At 42.6% G+C, this 16,859-nt stretch overlaps 1 protein-coding gene across 3 annotated transcripts in view; it reads left to right on the top strand.

Moving 5' to 3' along the window:
* The window catches only part of LOC124306891 (transcription factor Sox-5), a 133,452-nt gene that overhangs the window by 93,889 nt on the left and 22,704 nt on the right, over positions 1–16,859 (top strand). For 2 of the 3 annotated variants that reach the window (XM_046768017.1, XM_046768015.1), the window contains 2 exons: positions 7,197–7,979; positions 11,360–11,564. In XM_046768017.1, coding sequence (XP_046623973.1) covers positions 7,204–7,979; positions 11,360–11,564 — 981 coding nt within the window. In that variant the 5' untranslated portion in view covers positions 7,197–7,203. The remainder of the gene's footprint in view (positions 1–7,196; positions 7,980–11,359; positions 11,565–16,859) is intronic. The other variant, XM_046768016.1, reaches the window with a different exon arrangement.

Below are 16,859 nucleotides of genomic sequence, written 5' to 3'. Positions count from 1 at the left end.
CTTTTTTTTTTTTTATCATTTCCAGGGAACCGTATTCCTGCAGATTACACCGGATCGGTATCGACTTTTTGTTTATAAAAATTAACCGATGCGCGGGAGTGACGTGCGAAAAAATTACCTATTCCGTTGTTTTTTTATACCCTGTTCACGGAGAGCTGAAATGTGATTTATTGCCGTTTATGGTACCGGTCTGATGCGTTTAAGGTACAGTGTTTTTGCAGGCTAACGCTAAATCGACAATGAAGCAGTGATCTTAATTGCAGACGTTGAATATCATTGATTCACGACGCTTTGCTGATTTGATACCGTTCGTAAAACCGTTACTCCGTGATTTTGGAATCGAAACGTACTCATGTTTTCGAATCTTCGTTCCTTCAAAGTTATTGTTAAAATAAGAAAATAGCGACTTTTATTTCCCCAACGTTTCGTTACGATAACGCTATTGACTTCAATCTCGTGATTTGACAGAATGTAACAATGAATCGATGTAATACCGAAGGTATCTTATAGTCATGATGTAATACAGTCTGCTGCGAAATAACGTAATCGTTTCAGTAAGGTCAGATCACGCGTTGTTTTTTATTAAAAAAAAAAAAAAAAAACAAATTGTTTACCGCTTTTTAATTCGTTAAAACGATATTACGTATGCAGATATTGAGGAATAATGACTTGATACGTTTGTTACTTAACGAAGTGGATGTTGTTGTTCTTTTACGCGACAATCGATCTGCGATTTGAGGTGTCGCATGTGTATTGCAAGCGTATAATTTTATACATACGTACCCACCGACGATTGATTATTTTATCAACGATCACGCAAGACAATTCGCGCGCGCATTTCGTGACATGTGTACGTAAACAAACGCGTGCAACTTATCTACACAAAAGAAACATTTTCCACTCTGATTATACCGCGTTTGATTTATTAAACGGTGATAACCACAACCCGCCACAAAGTATCCAACTTCAACGTTCAATGTATCGCTTTATATATTACACATGTGTTATATTCTCCCGGATTCTTCGCGGCCTACATATCGTCGAGCACGATTTACTTGTATAATTACGTGTAATATATGACAACTTCTTGCGCTACGGGCACATATAATTGTCACATACGTTTGTGTGCAGTAAAATTTTCCCAACTTTAATCGACGCGCATTCGAGATTCGATACTTTCCAATTTAATTTCCTACACATCGTGCCTACCTGCGGCTGTGACTGGAATTGGGAGAACAGAACTAGCGCAGCGGAACGCGGAAGGGAAGGTGGGTCGGTTCGTTCGAAAATGGTGTCGGGGCGAAAAGGGTTCGCGAACCGGAAGGGGTTCCTGGAGGGTGAAATCCGGGGCCGGGGTAATCGCCCCCGCGTCATTCGATAACCGCCTTCACCGCGTAAACGGATTACAATGCGCTCGGTTGTCCTTCCGTCGACGTTCAGCCTTCCGCAAACCCACTTTCCGACCACCCCCACCCAGCTATTGCTATTTCTCGAATTAGGCGAACGGCTTCTTTCTCACACCGCACCCGCGTTTATGCGCCCTCCTCGACGGCGGAAGTCGACTCGAGGTTCGACCCTCCGGGCTACTTGAACCCAAACAGATGCCAGTTTCGGGCTTTTCGCCCTCAAGTTAATGCGACCTAGACCACGGGGTGCGTGCTTTTGCCTCTCTTGACGAAAATCATTCCAATCGTAGATGGTTTTACGCCCTCGTTCTTCACCGTTTCTTTTCATCGGCCGTTATCTATTCGTCATTTTGTTACTGAGCTGTTATATGAGATTGTTTTTTTTTTTTTTTTTCTCTTTTTTACCTCGAATTGTATATATATCTATGTATATACGATTGCATCGACCGCGTAACAGATTCTCGTGTCATATAATTCTCTGCCAGATATGTTCGTCCGTGATAATGGCAATTCGTTTTTGCCGCGAGATTAAGAAGCTTCTATTGCCTGCAGTTAATCCGGATACTTGAAGAAATAAAATAATGGACCGTCTTCCTAAGATCTACGCGGCTATTTGATTAATTCGTTAAGAAACGATGATAGAAACTGACAGTGGAACAAGAATTATAGATATACATACAAGGCTTTGATCGTGATCCGTGTCATCGACTTCCGTTCATCGTACGATCGGTAGGAAAAAATGTAAATTCTTTGAGAATGGCGTTGCGCATGCGTAAAACATTTCGAGTGATTTTGTAATCGAACCCGTCGGCCTGTAACACCGACCCCGCGTAACCGTTGTAATACGAAAGTTTGTGCAAAATGATGCAGCCGACCGAAGTATAAGTACATACAAGTTCAATTGTCCGAATCGTACATGCACATCCTACATGATAATTTATGTTGAGATTTTTTTTCCGGAATAAACAGCTTATCGCGGACCTTGAACGAGAAAGATTTTTCACAATCTCTTGAATTGCCGCTGATCGTTATTGTACGTATAAGTCTTCGCTGTTGTTTTTAATGCGATTATTAGCCTGTGCGCGGAATTTATGAATGTACGACATACGTGTAATAAATAAGTAACACACGCACGCCGAAGGAAAAGGTCCGTCTGCTATGATCACAATGGAGTAAAGAGAGACGGACGAGGACGGTGAACTTTTTCATTTCTCGTTGCATCTCCATTCCTACGGCATTGCTTGTACTATCGCTAACGTGTACACAAATTATTGCACACAAGCATATTATACAAATTATACGTATATATTATAATACAACCAAGACCGAGGCTGTTGATAAAGCTCTGCAGAGTCGTGATTTTAAATATAGTCATAACATCGCTTTCAATGATACCGCATTATCGCTGCTTGATTATACGTATACCTAATATAATATAATGTAATATAATAATATAACGCGATGTATCGGGTGTATTCGGTACACGTTGTACGTATATCTGAGCGTAACATCACCGCGGGATCGATGTGTTTGACCTTTCACCGATAGCTCGATCGCCGCTTATACGTCTCGATTAAACCCCATTATATTGTCTCCGTTATACAACAACGCGATATGCGTTACAGCGCTTGTTACATACGGTGTACGATAATTTATTATAACATGTATGTATATTTACTGTTAAATATATACATTCGGATCGTTTCCGCTTGCAGATATTTCCCTGCCGTAAGGATGGATCTTCGAGTTTTCCTAATCTCACTCAAAGTCGATATCTCGCACACTCGTTAAATACGAATGCAAAAAGTTTTAGGAACAACGTCCGACGATTTGTATACAACTGTCAGATCGAAGAAGTAGGCACGACGCTCTGACAGATACTATCGGATCGGATTATGCGTATACGTACAGTGCTTTCGAGCGTTTTACCACAAATATTTTCACTCGCTTCCATCATCGTTTGATTGAAAGTAATTATTTCCTCGACGTCGTCTTAATGATGTTTACCAAAACGTCAATATTGCTTCCGCTATTTACACACGAGATATTTAACGCTAAGTGTCAGTGCTACGGACGGAAAGGGTTTGACGCAAGTCGTATCATTTATTACGTACAACGCGTATGGATTTTGGTATTTAAATGCTTGAGGAAAAATCATAACCTCCGACTGCCGACGTATCGACAAATTTTATCCTTTGCTCGTGTTTTTCTGACGACGGAGAAACGAATAATTTTCTCCGCGTCGTTTGACCGAAAACGGTATCGCGTTAAAAGCTGAAAAAAGAACCGGTACGTAATTCGTTTCTCAGTTTAATTTTCACATCGTACCCGTGTAATATACAGAGAGTGAAACGGTAGCGCGTTTTGACAAACCGCTAAGTCGAACGGGGTATTAATCGAAAGCTGCTGTAACCATCGGAGAGAATGTTTAAAGTATGAGTCGGAGAGAATCGGAGGGTAAAAAGTGCACGCGAAATTGCTGCTGCGGATTCTGTCCCGCTGGTGCAGCAATTAGGCCGAGGGTCTCTCGTGCTAAACGGATCGTCGCGGTGAATCCCATTTAAATAAAATATGGTGGACATTATCCGGCGTAACTTATAGTTGGTCGGGTCTATTAATTACCCCGGAGACTTCGGAACGCCAAAGATTCCCAGCGGGTAGCCAATAGCTGCGGGTCTCCTCCGTCTTCCAGGACCTGTTGTTCCTCTTCTCTCTCTCTCTCTCCATCCTTTTGCCTCTCCTCGGTTAATTATTCATTTGTTTATTTCAACTTTTTACCGCACCTCGCTGTTTTCTTTTCTCTTCATTCTTTCGCAGGACGCCTTATATATAACCGCGGCTCCCAAAAGACAATCCTAAAGCACATCTTTTGCCGGTCTGCTTATAATCCGGGGGCATCGGAGCTGGCGCTTTGACCCCGCCAAATTCCGTGTGCGCGTATCGAATTTCGCTCAAGTTGGGAATTTCTTTTTTCCTTGGTATTTGAAGAAACGAGACGTTGTGATGTTGGATTGTTTAAACGTCAGCGATAAACGTGATTGTTCTTTGCAACGCTAAAGAATTTTATACGGATTAAAGAATTTGATCGCCGCTTCTACCAAGTTGTTGATAATATTACCAAATTGACGAAAGTTTTACTGATTTTACAGTGTCAAAAAAATGACGTTATCTATATATCATTATTAGGTGAAGTAACTTGACGAAGTAAATAAAATTCTTAACGATCGAAATAAGTTACGTATTTACTGGGCATCGAAGATGTAATAAATAAAAAACTTCATCGCGTCAAGCAGAACTAATTTATATCTTAGAATCAAAGAACAAACGTTCAATAAATGTCTCGTCGTCAGGAGCGCGTACAAAACGTTTGAATTATTCCTAAGGTTTTTTTTTTTTTTTTTTTTCATCTGTTTAATCTTCTTTATACAGAAATTTGGTAGGCACGATCGAGTATCAATAACGTCGCTCGACGAGTGAAATCGCGTACAGGTACCACAAGGTAACAAGATGAATTTTCGACGGGCTTACGGAGCCTTCGGTTAATTCTGATTTAAAAAATAAAATGCGTAACAAAAAAGAAAAAGAAAAGAAAAAAAGCAACGAACAACGCTCGACGGATGGATAAAATCTCGTTGTTAAAAATCGAGGGCACCGATTTTTGTTCGTCGACATGCAAACCAACGGAGCTAGGCGACACGCTCCTCATACTTTGCTAACACCCGGCTTCAACGTGATCGTCTCTGTTTCCTAACTCGTCTCCGCATGACGATCAACGTTCCTTGTTACAACGCGTTAACGGGTCCCGCTGACGCGTGCTCGGTCTCTTTCTTTCCTCAATTTTTGAATTTCTTCTATCTCTCTCCCCACGTTTCTCATTCTGTGACGGGATATTGCGCGCGCTATTATCTCGATTCTAATATTATTATACGAAGAATAATAAAAGTATAACTCGAACAGCGCAGGCTGTGACCCCGGTCTGAACCTCCTCGTCTTGCCCGATATACGAAGATAATGGAATATGTAATACGCTTCTTGACGCGCCACGCCGTGTATAAAGAATGTGAAGCCTCTTGCGACACACGCGATTATCGCATCATTCTTATTCTCATCGGTTTTCGGACCCGCGGTTTCGGCCGACCAAGATAATAAATATCATCGCCCCTTGAGGTGTACGAATCTAACTTCTTTCTCTCATTATTCGCTGTTCCGCTGTTAATTGTCCGTGATCCAAAATACCGAAATTCAAAACCATTATATACATAAATCGTTTTGCTACCGAGTAATATTCCCGATACTATAGCTACTACGCGATCAAGCGATTTAGCTGTCTAATTTGCCAAAGGAAATTATACTGCTGGATAGGCGACGAATATATATCGGAGAGAATATCTCTCTCTCTCTCTCTCTCTCTCTCTCTCTCTCTCTCTCTCTCACATCTCGGATGTTTGGCATATCTCGAGATTCTCGCCCTCGATATTATTCCGTCTATAAGGTATAACGCATATAACACGTATCGCGGAATGTCTTTGCAGGGATTTCTCTATATACATAACGTATTGGAATCAATCACCTGCAACGGATGTTGCTTATACTGCACTTCCGGTCAATATGTAGCGACTCGCAATTTGAGGACCCGCGATCTCTCTCTCCTTCTCTCTCTCTCTCTCTCGTAATTACGAAATCGCCCTTCACTGCACCCTTAGCTAGATGATTCAGGATCGAACCTGCCTTCTCGTGATCGAAGTTCGAGGCGCGCGGAGTGCCGGAATGTACGCAAGGCACAATCTGCGGAGACGTACGTCAAAAATAATTAGCAGCTTCGCTTAGCCAGACGTGGAAATATAGAGGCACGCGAGTATATCTCCATGGCGTTATTATTGAAAAACCGGTCGGCAATTTAAAATCACCGATATATGTATGCGTCATGTGCGTCATATGCGGACATTGAAAAATGGTTCGATCGATTGTTATTTCAGTAAAAATCTATTTCTTCTTCCTCGTAAAGTGGAATTTATACAGGAATGGGTTCGTTTATTTGCCTTTAGTTTTTGTTCTTTTTATTTTTTTTTTTTTTTCGTTAGACTCATGTTATTGCATCGCTAAAGTTTTCTCACACGGAGATTAGACGCGGTCAGGCGTGTGAAAGGGGACCAATTTTCATATTGAAAATATTTCACGGATGTCTTATGTACGAGGAGGTAATCATAGGACGATGAGCTAGTTTCATTCTCGATTTTCGTTTTTGTAAAATATCCCTAATAAAAAGATGATCCAAATTTTGTGTCGCGAAAACATAAAAAAAAAACGAATCATTCCTACAATTGATCACGTCATTTTCTTCCACTATACTCACCCCAATTGAGCAAGGATATTTACTGATTTTACCAAATATATGATAAATTCTCAATGTACTTACGATGGAACAAAGCAAAAATAAAATTGTTCCGTGAAACAATTGACAAATTTTTTTTCGCGATTGTTAAGATTTAGGTATCATCTCCGGACCCGAAATACATGTGCACGTTTTTAATAAGAATCTGAAAAAAACCGAGCCGGGAGATAAAATCAAAAAAGCTGTTTAGAAGGTAAAATTTTATTAAATTAAAGTGGCTTTTATAAAATACCGGCTCCACGTAATTGTCATCTTATAATTATACCTACTCGTTCCGTATTCGAGGGTTGTTAAAAACGAACAAACAAAAAAAAGAAAGAAATAAATTAATCCTTGACCACGGCTTGGAATTCGTCAAAAATACCTACGTTTTTCCCCCCGAATGTTTTCTGTCGCAGAGTAAGAATGTCCTCGAAGAGGAAGTCGCCGCCAACGAAGCTATCGGAAGGTGGGGGCGGGACGGGAACTGTGGGTGGTACCGACGAGGAGGAAGAGACGGCGTCGTCGGCGGTCCTCCGGGTTGTCGAGAGCGTAACAACCGAGGAGAACTCGGCCCCTACCGAGGGCGCGATCGAGGATTGTTACAACCACCCCCTGCAGAGGGGCGAGTGCGAGTCGTCGGGCTGTTCGTCGCCGGCAACGCCGAGCGAGCACGATCCCCGGGACTCGCCCTCACCGTCGCCGGCTAATTCGCCACCGGCGGCAAAGCGGCAGAGGATGGTGTTCCTACAGACGAGCGCCGATTCCCTCCAGGGCTACAACCACCTCCACCTCCAGACGAACGCCGCCGCGGCGACGACGGGGGCGGTGGCCGAGCCGGCGAGTTCCTCGGAGTGCGGATCGCCCCCCGCCACCCTGACGGCGGAGACCTACTACGGTCACCACCACCACCACCATCACCATCACCACCACCACGCCAACCCCCATCACAACAACAACAACAACACCGTTACGCAGAACAACAACAATCATCATACAAACAACAACAACAACAACAACAACAACAACGGCGGGGGCGTGAGCGCAGCGGGGGGGAAACGGTCCATGGACGACGTACTAAAGAGGCTCACGTGCAAGATGAACAGCGGATCGTTATCCCTCCAGGACGACGCCGCGCGACGGACGACACCGCCGCCATCGTCGACGCCCAACACCCTGCACCTTACCCACAACTCCCACAGGTCAGTCAAAGTTAGCAGCATGCTCCTCGAATTATTATTTTATTTATAAATACACACGCGACGGTCAATTTATCCAAATACGCCGACTGTAAGATTGTTGGGCGAAAGGAGTGTTTTTTTTTTCTTTTTCCTTTTTTCTTTTCTTTTGGTTCGGATAAATTCCGGTTTTAACTTGTTAACGCGGATTGTTGTTCCGATCACCTTCTTGTCGGAGTTTATAACATTTCCCTCGCCGTATTTGACTAATTGACCAAAAATTGTTTTCCGATATACTTCTTCACTTCTCAGGCTGCGGGTAAAATTGTACAGATGGATTGGAAAATATAAGGATCACAGTAGTTAGCGGACTTTCGAAGAAGCGAAAATCTGTAGATCGTTATAGGATTTTTAAAATCTGTGAAAACTGGTTGACACGCAAAGTCCAAGTGTACAATTATCTCGTAAGGAACGAATAAGAATATATACCGAGCTTCTTTTTTTTTGTGTACTCAAAGTTTCTACCGAGCTTTTTGCGTTTCAACTTTTTTACGTTCTCGCACGTAAACCAAACGTTCGCGTTCGTGAAAATTCGACATGGCTGTTTCTCCGATTTCTCATCCTTCTCCATTTTCAATGCATCCACCCTTAACGGAAATCAGTTATCATTATCGATATCGCCTTTGTATTTGCGCAGGTCAATCGACTATACAGCGTGTCGCGTCAGTCTGCAGTCATTCTCTCACTTTGTACTATCGCGTCAAGCATCGCAGAGGCATCGCGTCGATGACATTCATTTGCGCGTAGCGTACATACATTTATACCTATATATATGTATATATATATATATATATATATACACATATACATATATTTATGCATATTATACGTAATGCCAGCTTGTATACATTTTACATTATTATACAAATACACAGTTATTGCCATGTGCGGTCGAGTTGTCTCCGGGATCGTGCTAATTGCTTCTTATCGTTAATTACTCGATAATTATTGTATTTCGCTCCGCTGATTTCCCGTCGCAATTTCCACAATTATTCAAACACATTCCTCCACTCGTTCGACGTCGCGATCATATGTGTATAAATATTCCCTCCCAGTTATAATACGATAGTCTCGATTATCACGTGCCTCTACTTAAAACCGTATTCTTGCAAGTTGCGTAGGTCGATATTGTAAGTCTACGTTCATTCACAATTTCACAGTTCGATTTATTTCCAGCTTGTACCTACGTGATATTCCATGCGTTATTATTATACATATATCACCCATAACGAATTGAGTCTCGTTGATTAAAGAATGTTTGTGAAATTATTTTTATGCAACTGGGTTTAATTTCATGCATGCCTGTAAAACGAGATCGAAAACTGGTTTTTTTCTTTTTGCTTTTTTTCTTTTTTTTTTTTTTGCACGGAATTTTTCTGCAGTGATTGAGATCTGATGATTATTAGGTATATGTCAAGACCAATAGAAGTCTATACATACTATATAAACAAATTCATTCAGATGTCAATGTTGATTTACTAAAAATGCTGCCGCTTCGCCTGAAACGAAGTGATTAATTTCTGAACCGCGAATTTCCCAATTTGTCGACAGTAAATCGTTCAAAATCAAGTTGACGGTACGTGACGATAGATAAGTTTTCTTGGTCGGCCGTCCGGAGGTTTATCGATCACACGATACGATCGTTCCGAAAAACTGAATAAATTAGAAGGTATTTCCACGGTTTGTAGGTATGATATTATACGTATCGCACTGCGGGAGAGAATTCCTTACGATGTACCTCAAGGCATAAAATAATACACAATATAGGGCTGCATAATGAAAGTGGAGTATTATTACGAGGCATGAAAGTGAGGTAAAAAGGCAGGTGGTCGTATGAAAAGGACAAAAGGCGAATAAACACGAGGCATGGGAGGTAATTACACGCATAAGCTGGGCGGATGAAAGTATAATCATGTACAATATTGTCGTTGTACACTCGAGACAATTATACGGTGCCGGATATAACTTATCGCCCTCGAGTCGTTCGGTATATCGTAACTATAAACGTGCGGGAGAAATTTTGTGTAAGATCTCGGCGCGTCGAGGAGGAGAAGAATCGATGAAAGATAGAGAGAAAAAGGGAATTACCAGAGATAAGGTGGAGGGGAAAAAGAACTGCTTCGACATTGTAAAGACCGAGTATATAATGCATACGATGTATAAAGCGGTGCAGTGCGTTTATCTCCGCTTTTCGTAGGAATTATAAACCCTTTTGGTTCGTTCACAGAGCGAGAGAAAGAAAGTAACGAAGAAAGAAAAAGAGAGAGAGAGAGAGAATTTCTTGCTCGTCGTTCGCGAGTCGGCTCGTTGAATATATAATAATAAATAATAACAGAATGAGGCTTTTGTTCGTCACGGCTGGTCGGTTGGTCGGATATACAACTGCGGAGAGGTCAATGAGGTCACTGGGCACGAACAGAGGAGGAAGAAGAAGAAGAAGAAGAAGAAGAAGAAGAAGAAGAAGAAGAAGAAGAAGAAAAAGAGGAGGAGGAGGAAGAAAAAGATCCCGCTCTTTGCAACGCATACCGTCGTCGTCATCGATAGGATATCATCCGCCAAAGAAGGTCATGCACAGTCCTTCCCCCTGCGGCTCTCTTATTATTTCATCAAATGAATCCGCCTCGCCGCTTCTCGAGTATCACCGTTCTTAGCTAATCATATTTTATGTGCCTGAATATACTTTGCACGCAACAAAAGCACACCAAGTATATGAACTCCCGTTATTGTTACTGGGTTGAAAAATTGGTAGATATTATAATACGATATTTTTCTAGAACTTCTTTGAAAAAAAAAACGTATAAACGGTGCACCGTGAGTATAAATTGAATGGTACGATGGAACAGAATCTTCCAAGCCAATTAATTGCAACGTTACCGAATCTCCGTTACAGCAATTAACAAGTATTTTATCCCATGTTTACCTGCGTTATTGAAATCCTTCGGTTGTAATATTTTTTCTATCCCCCCACGTTAAAACGCGAGAACTATAGAGAGGAAAGTCGACCACCGCGTCCGGGAATAACGAGTAGCGTTCAGGTTAAACGTGAAAGAAGTAGAATAAGGTAGAAGGAGAAGGAGAAATGGCCAGGGGCAAACACACTCGGCTCGTCGAGATTGCGCGGCAACCAAACCGCAAGAGTCGTTAATTATTCAGGCGTCCGGCGTCCCGACGCCCTCCGTAGAAGCGTGAAGAAGAGACACCTCGATCCCTCCGAGCCACCGTCCCTGAGAGGGATGAAATTGACCGAAAACCCTTACGCTGCGCGCCTGGATTATACATCAGGTGTGCTGCAGTATAGCACTCGTACAGAACTTGTCTCACACGAAGCGAACCCTCTGTTTCAGCAGCACCGGCATATCGAACAGCGTCGCGCCGTCGCAGGTTGCGGGAAGAAACACGGCGACGGAAGGACACCAGGACGGGGCAGCCGCCCTTCATCGGGTTCTATGCGCCGACAACTTCGTAGAAAAGGAGCGATGCCTCTCGGAGATGATACTCAAGCTTCAGATGCTCAGGGAACAGCTGCTCCAGCAGCAGGACCAGACCAAGGTCAGACAAATTTTCATCCCCCCCCCTGCCCCGCACCCCGTTCAACATTTCACTGTTTGTTTGTAATTTCGGCGACAATTCGTATACACGTATACCTGTACCGAAATCGTTGTTATTATTATTGTCAACATTATCGTTATTGTTTCCTTTTTACCGCGCGTCGCGACGATTTTATGCACAGGCAAGTACACTTTATAATTACGCGCAAGATTTTCCCGAACCGAACACGCTGCAAAATATTTTTATTTATTTATAAAAAAAAATTAATTTTTTTTTCCCTTCACGCGTAAACGAGGTGCAAGCTGCTGCACTTATCGCAAATTCTCTGCACACAATTAGCGACTCCTTATTACGGTGCGGTACGCAGGCAGGCGTATAATAAGAGGCAGGTTACGCGGAACGCAGGTATATCCCTGCAACTAAGTCACTTACGTGCCGTTGATTTCTCTCCGCAAGTTTCGTTATTACATTTGTATGCATAATACATGCAAACTGCAACTCTGAATGGTATCGTAAGAAATAATTCTACCGGCTTGTCCGCGGAGCTGCAACATGTTATTGCCACCTCGTTGAGTTTCCGTCGTAAGCGAACGTGCCAGATTATTCTTTGCTCTTTTCATTGCCTTTATATTATATTCATTGTACGGTATGTACGCGTATAATAGAGGGTGAGAATATGAAACGAAGCTACTCGCTCTCGGCCAATCAGCCCATCGTCATTCCCGGTTTATGCACGATATTCTATACTATGTATGTATAATTACGCAGGCCGTGTACGTTTATGTCAGTTTGAAATTCACGCTATTAGAGGGAGCTTAGCCGATCGGACGCATCCGCGAGCGAGGATTCCGAGCTTGTGCAAGCTGTTTAAGCACCCTGCAGCGGTCATCTCAACCCGACTTGTTAACCGGTCGAGGCCATCGCCGCGCTGCCTCGCGATCGCATGTCGTAAATTCATTCGGATTGAGAAAAATTCGCAACGCGATTTACGGATGTACAGAATACAGGGATATTGTAGGATTAATTTTCACCGCATCGAGCTACCTCCCGAAGACACTGTTTATATATTTACCGTTATACCTATGTATTATTTATACGAAATTATTTATACGCAATTGTAAAAGATTTGATCGGTAAGTTGTTTGAAAAACGGAAACGAAAACGATCCACAGTTTTTTGAACAACGAGAATGGAATTTTTTGGAAAGCTACTCACGAATCCATGGAAATTTGGGTCGATTTTGAAGAACCGATTTTTCATTCGGAAAAGTCTGATTAATTTGTTAAAAAAAAAAATGCAGCTGAATACACGGTTAGAAAAAAAAATGTCCCAACAGGTCCACTAAAATTGTTGGGCTGATTTAATAATTTTCTTAGTCTGTTACTGATTGAAAATAAAGTAGAAGTTACAAACTAAACGTTGATATGATAATTTAAATGGTAAAATAAAAAAAATGTGAGTCGTATTCACTAACGGAAATGTAACAAATAACCCAAATATAAAGCGAACCTGCTGGGACATTATGTTTAGTTATATTCTTCTAACAGTGATATATAGTAATAAACCGTGTGGACTAGTAGTAACTATTTCCTTTTCTTCTACGAAACTAAGCGTACCTGTCTATAATTCTTTCGTAATTTTTTCAACCCTTCACGGTGAATATATTACGGATAAAGTTTGTCAATTTCACGAAATCATTCCCGTATGCGTAGAATAACATCGCGAATAAACATGTATATGACAACATAAGACAAGGAGCAAGCCGCCATTGCTATTTTACACATCCTACTTGCGAAAGAGGAGTATATATAGGATATAGGGTACTCGTATATCGTAACCTATCATCCGCAGTAGCGTTCGTTTGCCGCATACGTTTCTTGTTTGCGTTATATATTCTGCTCTTTGCGAAACTTTACGAACGCTGTGACACGTCAGCGTAAAACGAGGACCTCGTTTTCTACGACATTTACACGCAACGTCCGCAGGAGTATAACTACCGCACTCGTCTTCGGCCGTTGGCTGGAATAACGCGATCCTCGGCGTCCTCACGGCCCGCAGCCTAATGAACCGGTAACACAAGGTAATACCTGCGGTGGAATCGCTGATATTTCTGCAACCCACGTTCCTCCAGAGCTGATCGTTGTGCGCCGAGTACTTGCAGCAAAGGATATTTTTATCGTCACCGCGATATCGTTATAATATCGGAACCTGATCGTCGGCAATGTAAAAGGCGAAGAACTTGAAACATTTATAATTGAGGGGATGATTTTTCCGTAAAAATCAGCGTTGATTAGAATTTTTGAACCAGTAGTGGACTCGGTTTCGAAGAATTTTTTGCGCATCGTACAATATTCGAGGTTTTGAATGCGTAGTTTTACTCTTACGTCATCTGATATAGATTCGGAAATTTCTTTGGATGGATCGACAGTTGCGTAGATCGCAAAAAGCTTTAAGAATACTGGAATTCGGTTTATTTCGATGGATCCAGGTTAACCGCGCGGATGATCTTACCGAAACGATCGATGGATAATTGGGTCGACGAGAGGAAGCGGGAGCAAGCAGAGCGTTAAATATGGGATGTAACAAATAGCAGCAGGCACGTTTAGGCGTGTAACAACCGAGCGATGCCATTCCTACTGAAAATATCACATCCGATCATTTAATACCGGTGAGATAACACATAAGAAGGACGCGGATAGCCGGGATTCTCCGATAACTAAATATACCACCCTGTGATTTATTGATCCGCGGGTGTTTCGTCCGTAGTTATAATTCGACGCGTGTATAATCTATTCCATTGATATTTCGGACATTGCAGCTCGGTGTATTATTAATAGGCGATTCACCGCCCTGAAGTTGATCCCTGCCATGCTTGTCAGCTTCTGCGGAATCGCGGTTCACCCCGTCTGCTTTGTCAGCTCGTGTATAATTCGCCGAGGAGAAATATAGTCTCTTATACTTACTGTAAAAAATTACGTATCGTTGGAATGGGAGAAAAAAAATTTTGGTATATCATGTGTGTACAAGTAACTGCAGCTTTATTGTGAGTATAGTTGGCAATTTACTGTATAAATTTTTCTGACTATTACAATTATTATGTATTTTCCATTGAACAAAGTCGTGGCATTAATTTATCTTCTGCGCCAACATCAAATTTTCGCTACGATTACAAGGAAATTTAGTCACGAGTGGCGGCGGGAAAAAATATTAGTAACACGTTATACCGGATTTTTTTAGTTACACCAACGAAACTCGTTTTCATGCGGTTTTACCTGCGCCCACGTCAGTTTTTGACTCCGGAAATAAAGATCGGACCCCCTATTAATACGCCGCATTAGGTATATGTATATGTTGGACGGTTTCGAGGAGAACAACGCGCTTTGTTCTTCACTGTTTTAAGAACAATCCAAAACCGCCGTGGGTCGGACAGAACGCGCCGCGCGGATGAATAGATCCTTTATATTTTCGATCTGTAAACTGTAACGCAACATCCATCATCCGCGGACCGGGAAATAGAAGGAATTTTAATTTTTCACGGTGTAAAATGTTATTCAGAGGCAGCCTGTGTCAGGATAATAATTATCATTTCCAGAATTAGGTATTTTATTACAGATCGACGATTCAGATATTGGCAATTTACGTCATGCAATTATATTCTCTAAGCTGGGAAATATCAGCTCTTGCAAACGACCTTTGATCTGGTTACGTGCTCATTTCCGTGCAATTCAACCCTTGAAATCCGCACACTTGCAGTGCGAATTCGCACCAGTCAATGGTGGCGTTTTAACGGTGAGTTTACAGGTCAGATATTTTTCACCTACAACACCACCGGTAGATTTGTTTGAAACTTTACCCCGCAGAACGCAACTTAAACCAAAACAAAAAATCATTCACTAGGCGTTATAGAGATTATCAAAACAGTTGTTCAAATTTCGAAATTCCAATTCACATTATACATATATGTATATCAATTAATTACACGTGTGAAATTCACGAGGTTATTGTAAACGTTGACTTCGGACTAACAATTATGTACCTACGTATACGACTAATTTTACAGTGTAGAGTTTTTGTTACCTGGTGTAAAAAAAATTTATTCCTCAAAAATCTCGTCGTACGAAATACTTAGCTGCTAGGCTTTACGGTGACAGGTGTTACATATATCACATTCATTAGAGAAGAGAAATTATTTTCGTCAATCGAGACGATTGGTCTGCCAGAAAAAACTTCCATCATGTTCTCTCTCGGCGATTTTCCCCGAGCCTGCCACGTACGACGTTGTAATCCGAGGGACACGACACAGCCAACGGTGGCCGAGGCAAGGCGCTCTCTCTCTCTCTTTTTCTCTCTCTCTCTTTCTCTCTCTCTCTCTACGTGGGAGGTGGCAAGGCGGTCGCCGGTTTTCTCTGCCTCCACCCCCTCCTCCTCACCGATCGCGTGCGGAGGGCGTAGAGGAGCCGACGGTGGGGATTCCTCCTCCTAGAGGCCGAGGCTCTACCCTCACCTTTCCACCTGTTATGCCTCGGATCGCCCTCCCCGTCCTCCCCGGGCTACCTGCCGACGAGGCACAGGTGCAGCCGCCTCGCCTCTCTTTCTTCTCTCTCTCTCTCTCTCTCTCTCTCTCTCTCTCTCTCTCTCTCTCTCTCTCTCTCCTCTCCTTCACTCTCTCTCTCGGCTATTGTGCGCGGTCCGCCCGGCTAGAGCAGCCTCGCAGGTAGGCGCTCGCCGCTTTCACCTCGAGCTTCCGTGGCCCTGCCCTCCTCCTCCTCCTCCTCGTCCTCCTCCTCTTCCTCCTTTCGCTCCTCTCCTCCCCCTTCCTCGTCCTCGTCGCCGCAGCGAGTCGCGTGAGCGGCCGGCAAGAGGCGCCAGTAACCGCGCGGCGTCCCGACGCCGTTTATAGGCCTCGTCCACCTGCCCCGCCGCCTTCCAATCGCCGACGACCATCGATCGCTATCGCCGTCCTTCCGCCACCCGATCGCCTTTTCTTACCTCTAACAGCCGTCGATACAACCTGAAAATACGGAAGAATCATGGGAAGAAGTCTGTGGGATATATGCGTGGGTGTGGAAATTTTACTTCAGGAGATTCAAGTTCGTATAATTGTACAATTGGAGGAACGAATTGTTTCTTTTTCTTTTTCTTTTTTTTTGTTTTTTCATTTTTCCAAGAGATTATTTTCTTACGAATCCGTTCGTTCGATCTGAACCGACGAATTGTTCGGATTAGTGCTTTTTTTTTTTATACAGAAAGAAAGGTTATTTTTGAGGAATTTCGTTGGTTTAAAAAATGGAGTTT

This window comes from Neodiprion virginianus, chromosome 6 (genome assembly GCF_021901495.1).
Source record: "Neodiprion virginianus isolate iyNeoVirg1 chromosome 6, iyNeoVirg1.1, whole genome shotgun sequence".
Lineage (NCBI taxonomy): Eukaryota > Metazoa > Arthropoda > Insecta > Hymenoptera > Diprionidae > Neodiprion > Neodiprion virginianus.
This window is presented reverse-complemented; position numbering and strand designations above follow the sequence as displayed.